Consider the following 25,912-nt stretch of genomic DNA (forward strand, 5'->3'; position numbering starts at 1 on the left):
CTATACCTGACTTTGCAATTTCCTTTAGGTGGTGCCACCATAACTCCCACTCTGCACGCCTTGTGTCTTGGAGTCATATTTGACACATAACTTTCCTTTATTTAACGTGGAAAATCACTCACTCGCTCATGTTACCTGCACCATAAAAACATCTCCACAATTCGACCTTTTCTCACCTTTGATACTGCAAAAACTCTTACTGTCGCTCTTATTCACTACTGCAACTCTCTTCTAATCAGTCTCCCTCTAAACAAACTGTCTCCTCTCCAATCCCTTCTGAATGCAGCAGCCAAGGTCGTATTTCTTACAAGCCGCTTCACCGACGCCTCCACCCTGTGCCAGTCATTGCACTGGTTAGGTTAAACAATCACTACAGAATACAATACAAACTCATCTCTCTCACCCACCAAGCTGTCCACAGTTCTGAACCAGCCTATATCTCATCCCTCATTTCTGTGTATCATCACCCCTCCCATGTCCTCCATTCTGCAACTGATCTAATGCTGACATCCTCCTTAATCAGAACCTCACACCTCCGTCTCCAAGAATTCTCTCGTGCCGTGCCAGTTTTCTGTAATGCCCAAAATTCGTACAACGTGATGGTCATGGTAAAGGCAGGGGAACATAAAGTCGGTCTTGTGTGCCAGACTGCCAGCAGCCAAGACTTCCCTGTTCTCACCAAGAGTATGACTGTCTATGTTCTCTTCCTCCTCCGCCTCCTGATTATCACCCAATCCACGTTGAGATGATATGAGGCTGGGTTGAGTAGCATCACCCTGTATAGTTCCTTGCTCTGCCTGCAATGCCTCCTCTTTAATTGTGAACAGCGAGAGTTTCAGTAGACAGAGAAGTGGGATGGTGATGCTAATTACGGCATCATTGCCGCTCACCATCATGGTGGAGCCCTCAAAGTTTTGGAGGACGGCACAGATGTCAGACATCCATGTCCACTCATCAGCTCTTATGTGTGGAGACTGACCTGAATGCCGATGGACATGTTGAAGCTGGTATTCAACAACTGCTCTCTGTTGCTCAAAATCATTCCAAACATCTGCAACGTTGATTTCCAATGCGTAGTCACATTGCACACCAGTCGGTGAGCTGGAAGCTGCAAACGCTGCTGAAGCCCTACCAGGGCGGCGGAAGCTGTAGCTGACGTTCTGAAATGGGCACTCACGTGGCGTACTTTCACAAGCCGCTCTGGCAGATCCGGGTAGATTTTGAGAAACCGCAGAACCACTGAGCACATGTGCCAGGCATGGTACGTGTGCGAGCTTGCCTACCTTCAGAGCCGCCACCAGGTTCTTTGATACAGATTTCAACAACTCTGCAACGGTGTTTGGTTTGTTGCCTAAGTATACAGTCTTGCTTATTGTTATTGGCACACACAAAGTTAAAGTAAATAATCTGGAATATGTCCTGAAAAAATGAATCAAGTGATGGAGATGGAGCCTGAAGAGGAGGAGGAGGAGGTGGTGCAGGAGCTGTAGAATGTATGGGCAACCCTGATTGACCCAGGGCCCGCAATCCTCTGCGTCGGGAGGACGTGTTCTGTCCCAGAGTCCCAGCTTCCACAATATTAACCCAGTGGAATGCGTCAGTGAGATGTATCGTCCCTGGCCACATTCACTTGTCCACGTGTTTGTGGTTAGGCGGTCCTTCCCAGTAAGTGCACTGGGGAGGGCACGGGTAATATTCTGGGACCCGCACTTGTGGAAGGTGGAGATAATACCGGGAGAAATAGTGGCGGCTGGGGACAGAGTATGGACACCCGGCCGCTGCCATGAGGCTATGGAAAGCAACATTTCAAGTGCAAGCAAGCCGTCCACAAATGTGGCAGTTTAGTATTGCGGTCTGTGGGTGGGTGGATGGGTGGGTAGATGGCTGGCTGCATATTTTCGCTTGCATTCCAAGTAACAAAAAGCTAAGGAGATGGATGGCCTCATCATTAATAAATTGCTCATTGTCTAGGAGACCGACCACTGCTGCTGTCTACCTTCTGAGCATTGTTGCTGAAGCTTGATTGACCCAGGGTCCGCAATCCTCTGAGGTGGGAGGACGTGTTCCGTCCCAGGGTCCCACTGGGTCCTGGCTTCCACAATATTAACCCAGTGGAATGCGTCAATGAGATGCACCGTCCCTGGCCACATTCACTTTTCCAAGTGTTTGTAGTTAGGCGGTCCTTCCCACTTAAGTGCACTGGGGAGGGCACGGGTAATGTTCTGGGACCCGCGCTTGTGGAAGGCGGAGATGATACCGGGAGAAATAGTTGCGGCTGGGGACCGAGTATAGACACCCGGCCGCCGCCATGAGGTTGTGGAGAGCTTCTGCCTCCACGAGCCTAAAAGGCAACATTTCAAGTGCAAGCAAACAGTTCAGAAATGTGGCAGTTTAGTATTGCGGCCTGTGGGTGGGTGGGTGGCTGGCTGCATACATTCCAAGGACTGCGGTAGGGACAACTGAACGCTGTAAAGGTACAAGGACGTGGACGGTGATGGTTGAAAGTCTGCAATGACAGGGGCAGGACGGGAGGCATCTTTGCATGCGCCATGGACAGGGCATTGGCGTGCACGCACAGCAGCGGAAGAGGCAGTGGTGTCACCCGCAGACACTGTTTCTGGACCTTAGTGTTTGCCCCACTAATCGGGTGTTTTGCTGTCATGTGCCTGAGCATGCTGGTGGCGGTCAGGCTGGTAGTTTTGGTGCTCTTGCTGATGCTGGCCTGGCAGATGTTGCAAATGGCCTTTTTGGGGTTATCTGAACAGTCTTTTAAAAAGAACCAGACTTGGGAAGACCTAAGAGTTGTACTGGCAACTTACGTCTTGTTGGTGTTCCGGGGAGCAGTTGCACGCCTTGTGTCTGTGGCCACCACACTGCTTGTTCCTGCCTGTTGTGGTGCTATACCTCCCTCCCTCTGTGTTCTGCTGTCCTCGCTATGCATGTCCCCTTGCCAGGTTGGGTCAGTGACTTCATCATCCACCGCTTCGTCTTCCACTTCCGCACCCTGGTCCTCCTTCTGAATTTCTGTCCATTGTGTCTCATCATTATCCACCTCTTGTGAGAGTAATTGCACTTTCCCACCGTCACCTTCAGGTCACCATGGCTGCTCAAATCGCTACATGTGATCTTCTGTTGCTCTGCTTGAAGCTGGCCAGTCGAAAGGCCTGAATCTATCGATGGAAAAGTGAACAGCTCTTGGGGTAACCCTGGACTCTAATCTCTCTTTCAAACCACATATCCAAGCTCTTTATACTTCCGAGAAGACCGAGCGAGAGGCCAGAATCTTTAAATGGAAAGATCAACAAAACTGCTCTTCCGGGTGTCCAAGTTTGGGATTAGTTGTCTCAGGGCACTTGGAATGGTGGGAGGAAGGGGGATTAGGGTGAGGAAGATGCCGACTCCAAATAAAAAAAAATCTCCTGCATCCGCACATTCCTCAACCACAAATCTAGAAAAACACTAGTGCACGCCCCCATCATCTCCCTTCTCAACGACTGCAACCTCCTGCTCTGTGGCCTCCCTACTAACACTCTCGCATTCCTCTAATCTATCCTAAACTCTGCTGCCCTACTAATCCACCTGTCCCCTCACTATTCCCTGACATCTCCTCTCTGTTAATCCCTTCACTGGCTCCCCATTGCTCAGACACTCCAGTTCAACAACCCTAACCTTGGCATGCAAAGCCATCCACAACCTGTCTCCTCCATACATATGTGACCTAGTCTCCCAGTACATACCTGCACGCAACCTCCGATCCTCACAACATCTCCTTCTTTACTACCCTCTTATCTCCTCTTCCCACAATCGCATACAAGATTTCTCCCGTGCTTCCCATCTTCTCTGGAACTCTCTACCCCACCATTTCTGACTCTCACCTACTGTTGAAACCTTCAAAAAGCACCTGAAGACCCACCTCTTCTGACAAGCCTACAGCCTGCAGTAACCATCGCTCCATCATACCGCTGCACAACCAGCTCTATCCTCACCTACTGTATCCTCACCCATCCCTTGTAGACTGTGAGCCCTCGCGGGCAGGGTCCTCTCCTCTCCTGTGCCAGTCGCTGTTACATTTTTGTTCAAGATTATTGTAATTGTTTTTGCGATGTATACCCCTTTTTCACATGTAAAGTGCCATGGAATAAATGGTGATAAAGTAATAATAATAATATGGTCCAGACTCACATCTACTGAGACTGGACCATATGGAACACAGGGTGGTGGTGGTGGTGGTGGTGGCAAACTGACTGGAAGCTTTATCTGCTATCCAACCAACAACCTTTTCACACTGCTCTGGCTTCAATAGTGGTGTTCCACGGCCCCCTAGAAATTGGGACAGGAAGGTAGTTCGACATGACGTGGGTGTTTGTTGTGCTTCCTCCCTCAGCAGGCACAGTTTCATCTTGCCCACAGCCTCTGCGTGCACTATCACCATCACGTCCCTTCCCGGTGAATGCATTTTTCACCGTTGAAAGCAATGTAAAAGTGCAAAAGCGCTACATGTGAACATAGCCCAAGTGTGGAGGAACATTTTTGTTTTTGTATGTTCCCATCAATTTGGTCAATTTTTAAGCCTTCTGCAGACTGCCAGGGGGAGCCACCGGAAAAATGCTTGAGTTTTCCATAGACTTACATTGGGCTCGTTACTCAGACCAAACACACGAGCAGTTTAGTGCTCGCTCATCACTAGTGTGAACGCTTAGCAGCGGAGCTGCTGAAGCCACATGGTTTCATAATATGACTGGGCAGGCAAGGAGATGTCTGGCAGTGTAGGCCCAAGCACAACAGCCCCAGGAGCAGCCGTACAATATAGCATTATAAAACACAGTAGGCAACCAGCAGATGTGTGGTTGGCGTAGCTGTGCAGTGGCAGGAGTCGCAATGTAGAAGAATATGATGGGGCAAGCATGGAGATGTCTGGAAGTGTATGGCCAGCAATGACAGTCCCGGCAGAAGCAGGACTGCAGTATGGATGACATGATGGATAGGGAGTAGATACTTTGGCTAGCGTGAGTCTATGGCACTGGCAGAAACAGAACTCTGTAAAAGACGGATAGCAGACAGGCAATCAGATGGTATTGCTGATTTAACTATTGGCTTCAATCGTAGGTGATTGAAAGATGGTATTGATCCATGCCTGGTTCATATATCCTATACATCACATAGGAGATACTGGGACTGCTGTATATACATCACATAGAATACACTGAGACTGCTATATAAACATCACATAGGAGACACTGAGACTGTTGTATACATCACATTGGAGACACTGGGACTGCTGTACACATTACATAGGAGACACTAGGACTGCTGTGTATATATCAAATAAGTGACACTGAGGCTGTTATGTACATCATATAGGAAGCACTGACACTGCGGTATTCATCACATAGGAGACACTGACACTGTTGTATATACATTACATAGGAGGAGACATGAGACTGTTGTATACATCACATTGTATAGACTGAGACTCTGCTATTTACATGACATAGGACACACTGAGACTGCTGTATACATTTTATAGGATACATTGAGACTACTGTATACATCTAATAGGTTAACTGAGACTGCTATTTATACATCAGATAGGAGAAAGTGAAACTGTTGTTTACATCACACATGATACACTGAGATTTGGCTGTATACATCACATAGGAGAAATTGGGACTGCTGTATATATACATTATATAAGAGACGCTGAGACTGCTGTTTACATTACCGTACATAGGAAATATGAGACTGCTGGGTATACATCACAGAGGATACACTGAGACTGCTGTATGTATCACATACGATACACAGACTGCTGTATATACATCACATAAGAGACATGAGACTGCTGTATACACCACATAAGAGACACAGACTGCTGTATATACATCACATAGGAGACACAGACTGCTGTATACGAGGGGGTACCCCCAAAAAATGAGAATTACTAACAATTTTTTATTCACAATAACATTTTGAAAACATCCCCTTCAAAATACTGTCCATTAGATTAGATACTTGTCCAAATGTTTTTTCTACTGTTCAAAACATTTTTATATTCTTCTGAACGAATGCTGTCAAGTGCCTCCAGCTATTTTTTCTTAATCTCTTCTACATCCTGAAAACACTTTTGCTTTAGGTTTTTCTGAGTAGTATTCTTCCCATGGAAAAAGGAGTATGGGCATTCAGTAGACTCAGCAGACCATGAATGAGGCATATACAGCAGGTTTCGGATGCCACCATGACCAACCCCACCATCTCGATCTTGAGAAGATGCTTAGAGTGGATATACAGCCTCAACTGGAAATGGTAACTACAGGAGTTGTGTAATCTTCGATGGATTGAATACCGGGCCACCGACACTCAGTCGGAATTGATACAGGAATTGGTCCTTTGGGATGCCCAGAATGTGTTGGAGGACGATGAGGTTGACCAAGAGGAATGGAACTGCTTGCCAAATCAAGAATCCAGTGGCAGTCTGGAATCAAATATCCAGTCCTAAGCAGCCTGAATCCAGGAGCTGTTGGTCTCATTGGGACCCAGAGCCTCAAGTGGCGAGAGGGATTGTGTTATGGAATCAATTTTGAGAGTTCCAGTTCCCAGACTGCAAGTGCCGGCCCCTACCACCATAATGGTCCACCACCAAGGAAATCATCTCCGCTACAACAATGTGCCAGCATTTAATGAGTCCAATTCAGAGGTTGATGAATATCTGCAAAGCTTGAATATGCTGATGCACCAGGTTCCCACAGCTGATTGATCCAAAGGTATTTGGCCCAGTTTGAATGGCCGTGCACATGATGCTGTCCAGTCGCTTGGGCCTTGGGACTGCCTGGACTATTAAGGACACCCTGTTGGCCCTTTTTATCATCACCCCTGAGAAATATTGCACCAAGCTCCAGACTTTGTCTCACCAGGGGGCCTTGTATGTAGAATTTGGCTGTCAATTTCAACGGCACTGCAACTGCTGGCTTGATGGTCGGGCTGCCCACTCCACTGCTGCCCTTTGGGACATGATTGTGCTTGAGAAACTTATGAAGAAGATGGCCCCAGAGATAAGAGAGTGGGAAGCCGACCAGAATCCCGATACCCTAGGGTAAGCAGCTCAATTGGCTGTAAACTCATCAGGCAATCAACCTCGCTGGAGACCCGATATGCCCACCGATCCCAGGAGACCCCTTAACCAAGGCTTCAAGCGGCGACCAGCCATTCAAGCAGGACTATCCCACTACCAAGCAGAAACCCCACCAGGACAAAGGTTTACAAACAGGACCCATGATTTACCCAACCCACAGCGCTGTTACACGTGTGGGCGCCTTGGACACATGGTCAAAGATTGTCTCCATGGCCCCATGCCTGGAGCCCATCTGTAAGCCCAGCAGGTCAACATCTGCCAAGATAAGCCATCAGAGTTTGTGGGACACTACCACCGGGATACACCAGTAGTAGTTGAAGTGATATACCCTGTCGACACTATATGGCAGGTTGACCACCCTACACCAACCAACCTCCATCGCCACATCCAGCCACTCAAGGTTGGTGATATCCAGGTCCAGGGACCTCGGGACAATGGGTCTTCCATCACCCTGGTCAGCCCAGATATTGTCTCCCCAGCACACCATTTACCAGGCCACCAAGTGGCCATCTCGGTGGCTGGGGGTCAGCGGTCTGGTGATGGGCGCATTTACGTGGGAAATTTACCGGCCGATGTACGGGAGAAGGAGCTGGAGGACTTGCTCCATTGGTACGGGCAGATCCCTACCATCAAGCTGAAGAATTGCAGGGAAGTGGTGCCGCACCGTTCACCTTCATCAGCTTCCAGGATACGCTGGATGCAGAGGAAGCAGTGTTTGGATGCAATGGATACAAGTTCAGTTCTCGTCGGTTACGTGTGGAGTTTCCGAGGTCAAACCAGGGATCAGGGGGAGGATATGGAGGACCCCATGGGAGGAACAGATCCCCATCTTGGCAAACTTGGCAAACAAAAATACAGAGTCCTCGTCTAAGGGCTTCACCCATTGGAGAATTGGCAGTATCTGAAAGATCATATGATAGAAGAGGAGATGTCTGCTATGCTGATGTACAAAAGAATGGAATGGGTATTGTGGAGATTATTTGTAAGGAAGAAGTGGAATATGCTTTGAGGAAACTGGATGATGCAAAGTTTCGTTTTCATAAAGGTGAAATCTTTTACATTCGTGTCTGTGTTGAAAGAAATGCCGATGGACTATCCCGACAAGTGGGGAAGGATGATCGGAAGCCTATCCTGTCTGGCAACCCCGTTAACAGCGACCCATGACAGGATCCAGCAGTCTCCGAAACTAATTAAGAAGGGGGAGAAATGTGATGATACAGCATTTATTCTAAATTGTACCAGACATTTTGTTCAGTGGGTCAAGGGACACGAACCATTGTTCATGTGCGCCTGTGTGTTGATTTTTGAAGGGTTGAGCCATGGAATGCCTGATGATTAGGCACTGTATCACCCCTTTGCAGTTTTCTAGTGTACAAACCTTGGAGGACAAATATGCAGGTTAATTGAACAATCGATGTTTGTTAATTTGTTGAATACCTGCTGATTACATATTGTTTTAGCCCCAGCAGTTTGCTAGTCTACACAACTTAGAGGACAAATATGCAGGTTAATTGAACAATAGATCAATGGGGCATTACCTCTCCCCAACTTCTCCCATTCCTGCGAGAGAATGACCTGAATGAGAGGTGTGGGTATAAAGGGGGCCTCATTTTTCCAACTGGTAAAATACAGATCTGCTCTACTGCCCATCACTGAACCCACAAAGTTGTTTGTAGAACCCAGGTTGGAACAATCAGGTCTAAATCTAGAAGTATAATAGATGAATAGTGGCCAACCCCTTTAAAAAAGTGAGTGTTTCAAAAGGTGCTCTTCAGCTGCTTTTATATACCTCTTTCCACTATCAGACCTTTCTCCCAGAATACTGCTCATACATGCCAGGTTGTAACCATACAAGTTTGGAATAGCTAGATTACATTCACTTTTGCACAAACATTTTTTTAAAGAAATCCTTTACGTTTTCTTGTTCCATATAAACTTGTCATGACTGAGTTTCAGGATCTAAGGTCACTATTATTAAGTAATATTGTCAAATTCTGCAAAGGCTAATATAACCTAGCTAGTCTTACCATCCTGGTAAAGCAACAACGTCCTGTCAATGGCAAAGGAAGATGGTCCTAACTCAACAGCTCTCCCTTTATCTTCTCAATAAGACACGAATAGTTGAACTTGCAAAGCTCTTCCTAAGTTCTAGATATATAATTCCCAAGCATTTAATTGTTGAAGTTGCTATCTTTACCCCAAGTCTTTGTAGATTTAAATACCCCCCCTCCAATAAACATAACAAACTCACTCTATTTTTTATTGATTAGATTGAACATTTTTGAAATCTAAACAAAATATCAAAAATAGTCTCAATGTCTAAAAATAAGATTACATAGTCAGTTTAAAGACTAATAACGTTATCCCCTTCTTTTATTCAGATGCCCTCTCTCCCTGACACTCCCGGTATATAGCCCTGAAAGAGGAACCAATTACAGATCAAGCAGTAGAGTTAACAGCCGGCATCTATGCCTCATGCCTTTTTCCAGTTTATTATCCTGAGACAAAAGACCCTATAAAATCAATTGTTAAGGGAATGATACATAGATTTTAAGAATCACATAAATTTCCCCCAGAGACGGTTTTCCTAGAACTTCACACAACCATGACCGTTCCAGGTTGTCATATGTCGATGGTGTCCACCCCATAATGGCTGTATCAACATTTCATTCAGCTCTGCAACCACTATGGCATGATGTGGCCAGTGCTCAAACTGAGAGATCCTCTTCAAAAAAGATATTTAGAATCATAGTGTATCTATGCATTTTTGTTCAAAACACACCTTATGGGTTATGACTTTACCATTTTAGAACAACTCTCAAAGGATTTTCCTAATCATTTCCACTGATTGACCACTTTCCTAAAACGGACTTAAAGAAGCACTCCCAAGAATATTTTTTTAATTAAATTAAATGTGTGTATATGAGACTATCCGGCTAACTGTATACTCTATGGGTGAGCCTGAAGTCTCTTTTACTATACAACTCAGCTCCATGGCTCAGATCCCTGCACTTTACCTCCTCAGATGCTCCTGTGAATAGTGACAGCAGCTTGTGAGAAGGTAGATAGAGGGAGATCACGCTCTGAGTCCATCTGCACTCGCCATCTGCACCCTCCATCTGCACCTTCCATCTGCACCCACCATCGGCACCCTCCATCAGCACCCGCCATCTGCACCCTCCATCTGCACCCGCCATCTGCACCTTCCATCTGCACCCGCCATCTGCACCCTCCATCTGCACCCACCATCTGCACCCACCATCTGCACCCTTCATCTGCACCCTCCATCTGCACCCTCCATCTGCACCCGCCATCTGCACCCTCCATCTGCATCTGCCATCTGCACCCTCCACGCCCCAGGGCAATCACTGGCTGCCACTGAGAGGCTAATAGCCTCCATGTCTATCGCTCAGCCTATCAAACACTGACAGGTCAGATAATACACTAACAGTTAATTGATGGGTGTCGCACCCCCACCAATGTCCTATTGATGACCTATCCCGTTGCGGTAACCAGACAATCCCTTTAATGTAAAGAACTGAACAGCGGCAATTGTGGTCTCATTTCAATGTATAATCTTCAAGTATGATTTCCACATAAATGTCATTTCCATCTTGATTGCAGGTTGGCACGCTGGCTGCATTCGTTGTATGGTTGGAGTCCCGGTGGCTTCAGTCATTGCCACTGTCCTTTGTTTTGCCGGAGTTGCCTTGTTTTGCGGATGTGGCCACGAAGCTCTTAGTGGAACTGAAAAACTAATTGAGACCTACTTCTCCAAAAACTACCAGGAGTATGAATATCTAATTCACGTGTGAGTATCTCAGTAATTACCTCTATTCCAACAGTGAAGAATTGTTCTTTATAGACATATAAATGCTGGAAACCATCTGTCTGCAGAACCGCCACAACTATTATTGGGCTTCACATATGACTATATGAAGAGGTATATCCTAATGTTCCCGGCTTTCTGCTTGGCCTTTACATTCACATTGCAATGTCGGTGATTTCTCTAATAGTATATGAAGTGTTGCTGCGGATAGTTTTCTTTTTGTTTTTTAACTCTTTAAACTGCATTTATAATTTTACATTTCTTTTATGCCCACATTTACTATTCAGTGTATTCTCATCCCATTTAGTTTAGGCAGATGTTGGTATGGATAGCAGATGCTACAAAGTACGGTGGATATAGCAATAGGTGACAAAAGTGGATGAAACTACCAGTTTTAGATTGTCAAAAAGTCAGATAAATAGAACCGATTTTTAACTTCTGCAACAAATCTGCAGCGTTTGAATATTTTTTAGGGTGAAACAGCACAATACTACAGTGGCCAGTGGCTGTACGGTTTTGTTATGTTTCTTATTTCTATTTTTCCACATAGATCCATGAGATTTAATCCAAAATACTGTTACTGCAATATGCCCACTGCTCATATTCCCTAAGTTTTCATAGTTTCAAGATACAAGTCCATTTAGTTCAGGGGTCCTCAAACTTTTTAAACAGGGGGCCAGTTCACGGTCCCTCAGGCCATTGGAGGGCCGGAATATAGTTTTTAAAAAAAACTATGAACAAATTCCTCTGCACACTGCACATATCTTATTTTGAAGTAAAAAAAAACAATACAGGAACAAATACAATATTTAAAATGAAGAACAAGTAAAGTTAAATCAACCGGTATTTCAATAGGTAGGTAACTGTACCCAATAGGCAGTATAGGTCCTCAATAGGCAGGTAAATGTCCCCAATAGGCAGCATAGGTCCCCAATAGGCAGCATAGGTCCCCAATAGGCAGGTAAATGTACCCAATAGGCAGCATAGGTCCCCAATAGGCAGGTAAATGTACCCAATAGGCAGCATAGGTCCCCAATAGGCAGGTAAATATCCCCAATAGGCAGCATAGGTCCCCAATAGGCAGGTAAATATCCCCAATAGGCAGCATAGGTCCTCAATCGGCAGCATAGGTCCCCAATAGGCAGCATAGGTCCCCAATAGGCAGGTAAATGTACCCAATAGGCAGCATAGGTCATCAATAGGCAGGTAAATGTCCCCAATAGGCAGGTAAATGTCCCCAATAGGCAGCATAGGTCATCAATAGGCAGGTAAATGTCCCCAATAGGCAGGTAAATGTCCCCAATAGGCAGCATAGGTCCCCAATAGGCAGGTAAATGTCCCCAATAGGCAGCATAGGTCCTCAATAGGCAGGTAAATGTCCCCAATAGGCAGGTAAATGTCCCCAATAGGCAGCATAGGTCCCCAATAGGCAGGTAAATGTCCCCAATAGACAGGTAAATGTCCCCAATAGGCAGCATAGGTCCCCAATAGGCAGCATAGGTCCTCAATAGGTAGGTAAATATCCCCAATAGGCAGCATAGGTCACCAATAGGCAGCATAGGTCCTCAATAGGTAGGTAAATGTCCCCAACAGGCAGCATAGGTCCCCAATAGGCAGCATAGGTCCTCAATAGGTAGGTAAATATCCCCAATAGGCAGCATAGGTCCTCAATAGGTAGGTAAATATCCCCAATAGGCAGCATAGGTCCTCAATAGGCAGCATAGGTCCTCAATAGGCAGGTAAATGTCCCCAATAGGCAGGTAAATATCCCCAATAGGCAGCATAGGTCCCCAATAGGCAGGTAAATGTCCCCAATAGGCAGCATAGGTCCTCAATAGGCAGGTAAATGTCCCCAATAGGCAGCATAGGTCCCCAATAGGCAGGTAAATGTCCCCAATAGGCAGGTACATATCCCCAATAGGCAGCATAGGTCCTCAATAGGTAGGTAAATGTCCCCAATAGGCAGGTAAATATCCCCAATAGGCAGCATAGGTCCCCAATAGGCAGCATAGGTCCCCAATAGGCAGCATAGGTCCTCAATAGGTAGGTAAATGTCCCCAATAGGCAGGTAAATGTCCCCAATAGGCAGCATAGGTCCTCAATAGGTAGGTAAATGTCCCCAACAGGCAGCATAGGTCCCCAATAGGCAGGTAAATATCCCCAATAGGCAGCATAGGTCCCCAATAGGCAGCATAGGTCCTCAATAGGTAGGTAAATGTCCCCAATAGGCAGGTAAATATCCCCAATAGGCAGCATAGGTCCCCAATAGGCAGCATAGGTCCTCAATAGGCAGCATAGGTCCCCAATAGGCAGGTAAATGTCCCCAATAGGCAGGTAAATGTTCCCAATAGGCAGGTAAATGTCCCCAATAGGCAGCATAGGTCCCCAATAGGCAGGTAAATGTCCCAAATAGGCAGGTAAATGTCCCAAATAGGCAGCATAGGTCCCCAATAGGCAGGTAAATGTCCCCAATAGGCAGGTAAATGTCCCAAATAGGCAGGTAAATGTCCCAAATAGGCAGGTAAATGTCCCAAATAGGCAGCATAGGTCCCCAATAGGCAGGTAAATGTCCCCAATAGGCAGGTAAATGTCCCAAATAGGCAGCATAGGTCCCCAATAGGCAGGTAAATGTCCCAAATAGGCAGGTAAATGTCCCAAATAGGCAGCATAGGTCCCCAATAGGCAGGTAAATGTCCCCAATAGGCAAGTAAATATCCCCAATAGACAGGTAAATGTCCCCAACAGGCAGCATAGGTCCTCAATAGGTAGGTAAATGTCCCCAATAGGCAGGTAAATGTCCCCAATAGGCAGCATAGGTCCCCAATAGGCAGCATAGGTCCTCAATAGGCAGCATAGGTCCCCAATAGGCAGGTAAATGTCCCCAATAGGCAGGTAAATGTCCCCAATAGGCAGCATAGGTCCCCAATAGGCAGGTAAATGTCCCCAATAGGCAGGTAAATATCCCCAATAGGCAGGTAAATGTTCCCAATAGGCAGGTAAATGTCCCCAATAGGCAGCATAGGTCCCCAATAGGCAGCATAGGTCCCCAATAGGCAGGTAAATGTCCCAAATAGGCAGATAAATGTCCCAAATAGGCAGCATAGGTCCCAAATAGGCAGGTAAATGTCCCAAATAGGCAGGTAAATGTCCCAAATAGGCAGGTAAATGTCCCCAATAGGCAGCATAGGTCCCAAATAGGCAGGTAAATGTCCCCAATAGGCAGGTAAATGTCCCCAATAGGCAGCATAGGTCCTCAATAGGTAGGTAAATGTCCCCAACAGGCAGCATAGGTCCCCAATAGGCAGGTAAATATCCCCAATAGGCAGCATAGGTCCCCAATAGGCAGCATAGGTCCTCAATAGGTAGGTAAATGTCCCCAATAGGCAGGTAAATATCCCCAATAGGCAGCATAGGTCCCCAATAGGCAGCATAGGTCCCCAATAGGCAGCATAGGTCCTCAATAGGCAGCATAGGTCCCCAATAGGCAGGTAAATGTCCCCAATAGGCAGGTAAATGTTCCCAATAGGCAGGTAAATGTCCCCAATAGGCAGCATAGGTCCCCAATAGGCAGGTAAATGTCCCAAATAGGCAGGTAAATGTCCCAAATAGGCAGCATAGGTCCCCAATAGGCAGGTAAATGTCCCCAATAGGCAGGTAAATGTCCCAAATAGGCAGCATAGGTCCCCAATAGGCAGGTAAATGTCCCAAATAGGCAGGTAAATGTCCCAAATAGGCAGCATAGGTCCCCAATAGGCAGGTAAATGTCCCCAATAGGCAAGTAAATATCCCCAATAGACAGGTAAATGTCCCCAACAGGCAGCATAGGTCCTCAATAGGTAGGTAAATGTCCCCAATAGGCAGGTAAATGTCCCCAATAGGCAGCATAGGTCCCCAATAGGCAGCATAGGTCCTCAATAGGCAGCATAGGTCCCCAATAGGCAGGTAAATGTCCCCAATAGGCAGGTAAATGTCCCCAATAGGCAGCATAGGTCCCCAATAGGCAGGTAAATGTCCCCAATAGGCAGGTAAATATCCCCAATAGGCAGGTAAATGTTCCCAATAGGCAGGTAAATGTCCCCAATAGGCAGCATAGGTCCCCAATAGGCAGCATAGGTCCCCAATAGGCAGGTAAATGTCCCAAATAGGCAGATAAATGTCCCAAATAGGCAGCATAGGTCCCAAATAGGCAGGTAAATGTCCCAAATAGGCAGGTAAATGTCCCCAATAGGCAGGTAAATGTCCCCAATAGGCAGCATAGGTCCCCAATAGGCAGGTAAATGTCCCCAATAGGCAGGTAAATATCCCCAATAGGCAGGTAAATGTCCCCAATAGGCAGGTAAATATCCCCAATAGGCAGGTAAATGTCCCCACAAGGCAGCATAGGTCCCCAATAGGCAGGTAAATGTCCCAAATAGGCAGGTAAATGTCCCAAATAGGCAGCATAGGTCCCCAATAGGCAGGTAAATGTCCCAAATAGGCAGGTAAATGTCCCAAATAGGCAGCATAGGTCCCCAATAGGCAGGTAAATGTACCCAATAGGCAAGTAAATGTCCCCAATAGGCAGGTAAATGTCCCCAATAGGCAGCATAGGTCCTCAATAGGCAGGCTGTTTCCCCCTTATAATGCCGTATGCAGGCTGTTCCCCCCTTAATATGCCCCATGCAGGATTTCCCTTTCTCCCACCATATAATGCCCCGTGCAAGATATCACTCCCCTGTCTTTATAATGCCCCATTCAGGATGTCACCCCCCCATATAATGCTCCATTCAGGATGTCACCCCCACCCCCATATAATGACACATGCAGGATATCACTCCCCTGTCTTTATAATGCCCCATTCAGGATGTCACCCCCCCATATAATGCCCCATGCAGCACATCACCCCCCATATAATGCCCCATGCAGCACGCCACCCCCCCATATAATGCCCCATTCAGGATGTCACCCCCCCCATATAATGCCCCATTCAGGATGTCACCCCCCCATATAATGACACATGCAGGATATCATTCCCCTGTCTTTATAATGCCCCATTCAGGATGTCACCCCCCCATATAATGCCCCATGCAGCACGTCACCCCCCCCCATATAATGCCCCTGCTGGATGTCACCCCCCATATAATGCCCCATGCAGCACGTCACCCCCCCATATAATGCCCCATGCTGGATGTCACCCCCCATATAATGCCCCATGCAGCATGTCACCGCCCCATTCAGGATGTCACCCCCCCATATAATGCCCCATTCAGGATGTCACCCCCCCCCATATAATGCCCCATTCAGGATGTCACCCCCCCCATATAATGCCCCATTCAGGATGTCACCCCCCCATATAATGCCCCATTCAGGATGTCACCCCCCCCCCATATAATGCCCCATTCAGGATGTCACCCCTAATATTATGTCCCATGTCTCCATACATTAAAAAAAAAAAATCCAATACTCACCTCCCTCCTTGCCTGCTGCCGCTGCTCAGGTCTGGACTCCAGTGTCGCGGCAGCGTCGTCCCGCACTGCGATCCCTGTGACGGCTCAGGGGAGGATGCGGTGTAAAGACGTCACCGCGCCCTCTGACCTGAGACGTCACAGGGAACGCGCACCAGGAAGACAGCGGATCTGCGGAGGCACGGGGAGAGGTAAGTATCGGGCTGCCGGGGCTCTGAGAAAGCGGGGGGGAGGGCGGGCGCTGACACCGCTCTCCTCTGCTCACAGCCCGGCGGGCCGGATAAAAGTCCTCAGCGGGCCGCATGTGGCCCGCGGGCCGTAGTTTGAGGACCCCGATCTAGTTCAACTGTGACATGCAGAAGTAGTGCTGTTGGAGAATGTGACATGCAGAAGTAGTGCTGTTGCTTCCAAAGCATCCAGCAACTGTTACAAATAACACAAGCACAGGAGACAGGAAGTGTTGTGCTTCAGAAGCATCCAGCATCTAGAGGGGTTAACACAGTCACAGGAGACAGGGAGTATTTTAGCAGAGCCCCAGTTGGATTGTGGGGAACTTGTTATTGTAGTCTGGCTGAAGCCGCAGAGAAAGGTGGTGTGTTATCTGGATGTGACAGAAAGCAACTGAACAGGATTGAGATCAGGAGAGAAACTAAACACAGGTCAGATAAACTCCCTGAACTAACAGTGCAGAGTATTATCGGGCAGGAAGATAAGGACTGGAAGGAATTGTGTCACAGGGATCATCTCCCTCATCAAACCCTCCCCCCTCTATCTCCATGCTGTGTACTATTGTGTCCTTGTGAAGGAAAAGCCTGTGGTTGTGTATGCATAGAAGTGTGCTGCTAAAATCTAATCTATGCTGAATTATGCTACTGAAGAGACTGTAATACTGTGCCTTGTGAAGAATCTACTGTATTGTTACTGGAGCTGGCTGCTCAAGAAACTCAGACTGTACTGTAATGAAGATTGTTGCTGTAATATCCCTGAATTGCACTGGCCATGCTTCCGATTAAATTCCACTGTTAAACTGTTGAAAAAGACTCTTGTCAGATGTGTCAGGTCAGCAATTGAATCTATCGTGTGTCTGAGAGAAGCTGCAGCCTATGGTCGTTCTGAGTAACGGTTCCTCCAGGATTCCAAAGAATTCATGAAACCCGTCTTGCCCTATCTGAACCTAGCGGCGTGCGTGTAACACAACCTACAACCTAAAATGCTATAGAGGATGGAAAAAGCCCCTGAGGCAGATATTATTTTCCCTTATATTAGGGGAAAATTCCTTCCTGAATCCAAATGTGGCAATCTGACTACTCCCCTGGATCAACGTCCCACTCACTAAACCTGCAAGATTTTTTTTTCAAGAAAGGCATCCAGGTCATTCTTTAACTTTTTTAGTGAATTAACCATTATTGCAAGTTGCGGCAGACAGTTCCATAGTTACTCACCACTCACAGTGAAATTTAAATGACACCATTCCCGATGCTCATGTCACTGGCTCTCTTCTGCCCCTAATGCGCCCCCTGGGCCATGGGGGTTACTCGACAGCCGGGCCTATGGATGCTGGTGGGGGATATCACGGTGGCTGGCCCGGTCCGTGACCCAGGGCGGTCAATAAAAAGGGGGGCTTATAAAGTTTGTGACGCCACCTGTGGTACCTGGTAAGGTTTACCAGTGCTGCTGCTGACCTCCGGGGGGTGATGGGATGGCAGCTGAGGTGTTTCTGCTCCCCACAGGTGGAGCGGGCCCCCGGGGTAATGTGGAGTTTGATGGTGGTGATGCTGGGGCTTGTAGTGCAGGCGGGATGGCGTAGCAGGAGTAACTGACAGAAACAGGGGATTTGCTTCAATACCTTTACTGGTGCGGATGTCAGGTACGGTCCAGGGTACTCAGTAGGGTGGGTGCACTTCAGGACTTCTCCCCAGTGAGCGGGTATAAGGCCTCCTGGTCCATGTCTGCCTCTCTGTATGCTCCTGGCCAGCCTGCAACTGGGCCTAGCTTATGTGTCGTGCTGTTCCTTCACCTGTCACTCGGTAGTAGGACGTTCTGCTGGTAACCACTCTCCCTGGACGCTGGGGCCTTGTGGTTCCTGGTCCTGTAATGGGTCTAGCTTCAGGTCGTCCAGGGACTTGTAGTCCTCCTGGAATGCCGGTGATCCCTACTGGGTATAAAGGGACCCCGTAGGCGCGGACCCGATGTCCGGTTTGTATATTGGAGTGAGCAATTGATGCTTCTCTGCCCCCTCAACTCCTCTCCTCTTGCCTTCAGCCACACTCAGGGCCCTCAATACGGCAGCAGCAGACGCGCTGCGTCTTCGCTGCTCTCAGCTTCAGCACGCTCTCAGACTCTCTCTGTCTGAACTACTAACTGAACTGAGCTGCCTGGCTCCACCCTCCATATATATATCCCTATCCGGGCTCCCTCTGGTGGTATGAGGTGGAAGGGTGGAGGTGTTTGTATGTAGTGAGGGCCTCTTGTGGAGAAGTCTGTCCATGTACCCTGGGTCCTGTGATACCTGTGCGCAGCAGGGTGCCACACCCCTCCACGATGCGATCGCAGGAAGCTGATGGGTTACCATTGCAGTCGGGAGCCTGCTGTCTTAGGGCTCTTTCACAAGTCAGTATTTCCAGTACGTGTGGTGACAGTTTCCACATGTACCGGAGACACTGACACATGTAGACACATACACATCTATTGGTCTGTGCACATGTTAGTGTGTTTCCCCCGTCCATCTGTCCATTGGAAAAACACGCTGACATGTCTGTTTTTTTCTCGTAGCACGGGTCACAAAATGTCCCGCACATATGCACAGTGATGACACATGGATGACATCCCTGTGTCATCCGTGTGACACGTACCGGAACCTGAGAATCAGCGGTACAGTTAGCGCTGTTCCGAAGCGCCGAGTGATGAATGCTGCCCTCAATATTGTCCCCTGCCGGCGCTGCGATTGGCACGAGCAAGGGACAATGTTGAGAGTAGTATTCTGCTTCCACTGTGTACTGGTGTAAAAATAAGAATAAAATAAAAAAATCCTTATACTCACCTGTCCAAAGATGTCCCCCACTGTAATCCATCTCAGCGCTCACGCCGAGGAGCAGAGGAGAATGACTCGCTGCAGCGAGCCCTGGACCTGCTGTGAGCTCAGTGAGTGACAGGAGACACCCCGTTTAGCTCAGCAGAGGACAGCAGCCCGCTCGCTGCAGGAGTCATTCTCCCCGGCTCCTCGGAGTGAGCGGTCAGATGGATTACAGCGAGGAACACTTAGGACAGGTGAGTATAAGGATTTTTTTATTTTATTCTTATTTTCACAAGTTTTGGACACAGCGGGAGCAGAATACTACTCTCAACATTGTCCCCTGCTGGTGCTGATCACAGCGCCAGCGGGGGACAATGATGAGCGATTCCTTCAGCACCCGGCTCTGGGGAACAATGCTTACTGTACCTCTGGTTCCAGGTGCCAGTATGTGTGATACTGATGTGGCACACAGAGGGCACATAGTTGCCACACGTATCATATACTTGGACACACGTACATCTCCAGTACTGGTTTTTCCAGTAAAGGAAATATCCGTATGTGTGAAAGAAGCCCAAGTCTGAGCTTCATAGGAGAACCTCAATATCACTGTATACTGCTATATTGCAAAGGATTGCAGGTTCAAGTCCCATTTAGAGACTAAAAAATAAAAATGAATAAAATAAAACAAATATTTGAAAAAAAGACTAAAAAAATGTGTTAAAACAAAATACATAAAAATTTAAATCACCGCCAATTTCTCCCATCAAAATAAAGACATTTAAAAATAAGAATATTTGGTATTTTCATGTCCAAAAATATTCAAGAAAGTCCAGTCTATCAAAATAAAAAAAAATATTTAAATCATACATTAAACTTCCAAAAGAAAAGAAAATCCAAATGCCAGCATTGCCATTTTTGGTCACTGTATTTTCATAAAAGAAAAGTAAAAAGTAATCAAAATATCAAGTATAGCCTGAAAATGGTATCAGTAAAAACATAAAAAAAACACGTAGAATAATAAAACAAACAAATAAAAAAAATCTAAAAGTTGAAGTCACCTCCTTTTCTCACTTCAACAAATTAAAAATAATAAAATAAACATATTTGGTATCATCATGTACAAAAAAGTTCAAGAAAGTCCAATCTATCAATAGGTAAAATTATTTAAACTGTATGTTAAACTTAGAAAAGAATTTTTGGTCACTGTACAATCATTATGTCAAATGTAACCCCAGACTGATATCATTAAAATATCAGATCAGCGAGCAAAAAACAAGCTCCATGGAAGGAAAAATAAAAAAGTTAAGGGTCTCAGAAAATAGCATCACATTTTTAACATTTTTAAGTTTGGTATTCCCACTTTTCAATACATATGGTAAAATAAATGTTTTCATTCAAAACTACCACTTGTCCCGCAGAAAACAAGCCTTCATACGGATATGTGGATGGGAAAATAAAAAATGATGGAGCAAGGGGAGAAAAAAAAACGAAAGCTGAAAATCAAATAATGCGTAATGTAGGAACAGAGACCCTAATTACAGTGATGTGTCACATTTATGTATGTTAACTTGAGCCAAGAAGTGTCAAAATGTTTTCGGCTTACCTTAATACCTCTGCAGTAGTAAATTATCCATCTCTGTGATGAATACATTGCATACCTCTGTATAACCTGCAAATATAGAAATTATACTCTGTATGCCCTCAAGGTCAATAATAATTATAATAAAAAGAAGAGGGCCCAATACTGACCCCACTGCTAACTGTGACCCAATCCGAGGGTGTTCCATTATTAACAAATCTTAATCTGCAATATATTAAAGTGAGTTTCATTTATACACACAATATAAATCTATATTACAACTCTGAATTGACAGCATACAACTCATATTATCTAACCTCTGTTGCCACAAGTATCATTTTCCTGGAAAGGACACTCCATTTCTAGATTATTGTTGCAGCACTTCTACAGCTATAGTCCATTAATAAACACAGAGGTCTACAAGACTGGCAAATGCTTCAAGACATTTGTGCGTTGCGGGGATTCGCGGGAAACGGAGGGTATGTATGAGTTATACATACCCCTGACCGGTGGACACGGCCATGCTCCATTCACATGCATTGAGATGAGGCCGCTCCCTGACCAGTGACGGGACTGTCTAGTGTATGGAGAGCGAGGCCATTCCAACTGGCCAGGGTATGTTTAACTCATACATAACCTCCTTTCCCGGGTCTGAAACCGGACGAATCCCCGCAGTGCACAGTGCATGCGCTGGAGGAGATTCATAAGTCTGCAGTCACGCAGAGTGACTGCAGACTTATCGGTTTTGACCGGACAACCCCTTTAAGAGCTGTCAGGCTTCCATTTACAGGGCACCTATAAAGCAACCCACTGATACTATATACAAAATTACCATTCAATGGTACTATGCTGATGTTGTAAATATCACTTCATCACCTCCAGTACTTTAAATCTAAAAGGGAAAGAATGGTGAAAAGTAAAGGAAATACAGAGTGAGCTTCAAAAAGCAGCAAAACTCCCAAAAAAACAATACGTCAAAGAAACTATCAAAAAACTTCTATACTTGATTACAACCATAGCTGTATGTGAAAGAACAATAAAAAAGACCTGATCTCTGCATTCTCTCCTTTTCCATGTGCACTGACAGTGCGCTCTCTTTCCAGCTCGTCACTTCTCACTGGAGCTGACGAGGGAGTGAACTGTCACTGCAAAAACGGTTTGAATTTCATCAATGTTTCCCATCAATATATATATAAATAGCCACAAAAAATATATACATTACTCACATTCAGAAATGAGTTTATTTTTAAATAACGGGAAAAACAATGGAGGTCTAAGGGAGAAAAACACTACAAAGCAAAAAAAGGTACACACATGCTGTATTTTTTTCAAAACCACAATTATTAAAAAGACAAGTAAAAAAATAGTCCCTGAAAGGACACCGTGCATGAAGTGTTCAATAATCTCCCATTAACTTCCAAAAACATCAGGTTGCAGTGTTTTTAGAAAAGAAAAATAACAGAAAAGAATACAAGAAACAGCAAGTTTTATTTTTCAAAATATGTAGAGTGTGAATACACCCTAAAAGATTATTATAATTTTCAAAAGTAAATTCAGATTTTCCAAATGTTTTGAATTCAAGTGATTAGTGAATCACATATGATTTTATGTTGAAAAACACACAATGAACAACAAAATACGTTTAAAAATGGTAACAAAAGCTATGTGAGGGTACTGCATACACTATTAAATAGATTTCTTAGGCCTGATGAGGTTGGTGTACTTACTTTATATCCTCCAGCCTTATCAGGTGTAATAGATCTATTTAATAAAATATGCAGTTCGTATTGTGAAATCTGGTTACTGATCCTCTTTAGGTCTGGAAATCTCAATAAGGCACTGTGCACACAACATCTTTGAGATGCCGGCATAGTAGACGAGTTTTCTCTTGTGAAACCATTTCAGGAAACGCCAGCAGATGGCCTCCTGAAATGGTTTCACCGTCAGTATAGCCATCATTCTCGGAGCGGCTCCACCACCTTTACTCTCTACTTCCCAGCGGAAGCCACACAAAGAATGAGCAGGTCATTTCTTTTAACCATTTCAGGGTTACCAAACTCTGGAGAGGTTAAAAGAAGTGACAGAAGACTGAACATGTGCACAGCCATGAGCGCTTTTTTGTCACTTTTTTCATGCCGATTCTGAGCAGAATCTGCCTGAAAAAGACATAGTGTACATACTGTACATGTGCATACAGAGTTTGTTGAGGAGTTTTTACAGAAAAAACTGAGCAGAAACTCTCCTAATCATCCTTCAATTTTCAAAACGCCTCAAAAACTGGGAGTTTCTGCGCAGCTTCAGGTCCGCCGTAAACTCTTTAAAAAGACTCAGCGTGCAGCCATAGGGTATGTGTACACAGGAGTTTTGGAGCAGAAACTGTTCAAATCCTCCTCAAAAACTCAAATCTCTTTAAAGACTTGGAGTTTTCACTCAGTTTATGCTCCTGAGGCCAGTTTCACACGTCCGTATATTTCCGCTACCAGAAAAAAATGGTTCCCTGAGATGTCCGTATCCCGTGTGTCCGTGTGTGTCACACGTGTGCTGCCCATGTGCCGCCTTAGGATCACACGTACCGGGACTTTGTGCAGCGAGCTGGCCGCTGTCCTCTGCTGAGCTCACCGGGTGGTGTCCTGTCACTCACTGAGCTCAGCGCAGCTCCAGGGTTCGCTGCAGCGAGTCATTCTCCTCTGCTCCTCGGCGTGAGCGCTGAGATGGATTACAGTGGGGGACATCTTTGGACAGGTGAGTATAAGGATTTTTTTTATTTTATTCTTATTTTTACACCAGTACACAGTGGAAGCAGAATACTACTCTCAACATTGTCCCTTGCTCGTGCCAATCGCAGCGCCGGCAAGGGACAATATTGAGGGCAGCGTTCATCACTCGGCCCTTCGGAACAGCGCTAACTGTACCGCTGATTCTCAGGTTCCAGTACGTGTCACACTTATGACACAGGGATGTCATCCATGTGCCATCACTGTGCACATGTGCGGGACATTTTGTGGCCCGTGCTGCAGCCCCGGAGCTGCGCTGACCTCAGTGAGTGACAGGACACTGCTCAGCTGAGCTCAGGAAAAGGACAGCTGTAGACTGCCATCATTAGACAGATATGTCAGCTAACAAATGTTCAACTTCATGACAAAATAAATGGACTTAATGATTTTTTTACTGATGAAGTCGTCACTAATATTTTTTTCTCCATACAGGGTCAATGCTTTCCAGTATGCAATTTATGGAATCGCCATCTTCTTTTTCTTATTTGGAATTCTACTTCTAGCTGAGGGATTTTACACAACTACTGCAATCAAGCACATCCTGGGAGAATTTAAGCCACAAGCTTTAAAAGGGGGACTTATCGCTACTGTCACAGGTGGACCACCAAAAAGTAGAGGTCCCCGATCAAGACACCCCGTCCACACCTTAGAATTGCTTTGCCGTTGCTTGGGGCGGTGGTTGGGACACCCCGACAAGGTATTTATAATCTAATGCTAGAAAAATAATCCATGATTCTGGTTTTATGGGGTGAGTTGAATCTCCCTACAGATCTACTACATTTAATAGATTGCAACCCGCATAATAAATCATGTGGGTAAGGGGTCTACAAGAGAATTAGAACCCCCATCACCACAAAGCCTACTCAAAACCAAATATATGTAAATAGGAGAACAGCTGAGTAGAATGGCATAAGAGACTTTATTACATAAATAATTCATTAAAAGTAAGTACATCACATCAACAATTTACCACATAAGTACAGATTGAGACATGTGGACATATTGTCCCCCATATTTAGTTAATAAGGGCCCCTACAGAGAGTTTCTCCCAGGGATCATAGGAAGTGCTCATGCTGGAAACAGAGGAATGGACACATGGTCAGACCAATAAAAAATCACAAGTTTTTAGGAAATAAGGTCCATTCAATCACAAAACCACATTGCACCTCACTTATCCAATAATAGGAGGGCCCAGAACTACGGGGGACCACACAGCGACAGGACACAGGTTAAAGAAAGCCTCGACGTGCGTTTTGCCGGTGGTAACACTTGGCTTTTTCAAGAGGCGTTACAATTACAGTTCCTCCATAATCGATGTGTTCTGCATGTCCGGTCGTAAATCTTCTGTGTAGTAACATGCACGTGTTTTGGTATTCCCATCTAGTTTGTTGGTGTTACATACGCTGTCACCATCTTGTGGATCTTAATCTTTGCCTGCTCAGCCGTTCCAGTCTACATTTATTTCAATACTTGGGTGACCTGCCAGTCTATTGCATTCCCAGCAAAGACCTCAGCTGGCATCAGTAATCTGTGTGCTGATGCACGCATGTATGGTAAGTGTCAAAGGCTACCATAGCGAGAAGCCATGATGTTATCATCACAATGGTCATGACTAGAACTAAGCTTAAGTAAAATGTGCACTGCTTTAAACGTTAATGGTTTTGTACCAAGGTTTAGATGTTGGCTAGTTGCTTTAGAAATGAAAATGCATTAATGTTTGCAAATGCATACTTATGCACCAGGGGCGGACACAGCTTGGGGCCCCTGTGCAAGAAATGTGTTTGGGGCCCCCTCCTTTTATAGCGACTAAGCTGACCAGGAGCCGGAGCCGCCAGCTGACTTCAGTGTCCCCACCATCGCGTGACGTCACTGCCCCCAGGCATGGGCACGCCGAGGTCAGCTGCTGGCCGCAAATTGGATATATTTCAGCTGAATGTGCGTCCGAGAATCCTCATCAAGCTGAAATATTCCCTGGTGTCAGCAGCCGCACTCCACATCCATGCAGCTGCACTGGCAATTTGTCTGCCGCCGGGAAAACCCCCGCGATATTTACCTTTACACATACTGTCTACAGGTGTGTATATATATATATATATATATATATATATATATATATATATATATATATATATATATATATATAT

At 45.8% G+C, this 25,912-nt stretch overlaps 1 protein-coding gene across 2 annotated transcripts in view; it reads left to right on the forward strand.

Moving 5' to 3' along the window:
- PLP1 (proteolipid protein 1) overlaps positions 1 to 25,912 on the forward strand; it is a 177,389-nt gene that overhangs the window by 63,099 nt on the left and 88,378 nt on the right. For both annotated transcript variants that reach the window (XM_073639609.1, XM_073639610.1), the window contains exons 2-4: positions 10,754 to 10,940; positions 24,201 to 24,465; positions 25,153 to 25,321. In XM_073639609.1, coding sequence (XP_073495710.1) covers positions 10,754 to 10,940; positions 24,201 to 24,465; positions 25,153 to 25,321 — 621 coding nt within the window. The remainder of the gene's footprint in view (positions 1 to 10,753; positions 10,941 to 24,200; positions 24,466 to 25,152; positions 25,322 to 25,912) is intronic.

Source organism: Phyllobates terribilis, unplaced genomic scaffold (assembly GCF_046119375.1).
Source record: "Phyllobates terribilis strain yellow unplaced genomic scaffold, ASM4611937v1 Scaffold_7__3_contigs__length_470593459, whole genome shotgun sequence".
In the NCBI taxonomy this organism is placed as follows: Eukaryota; Metazoa; Chordata; class Amphibia; order Anura; family Dendrobatidae; genus Phyllobates; species Phyllobates terribilis.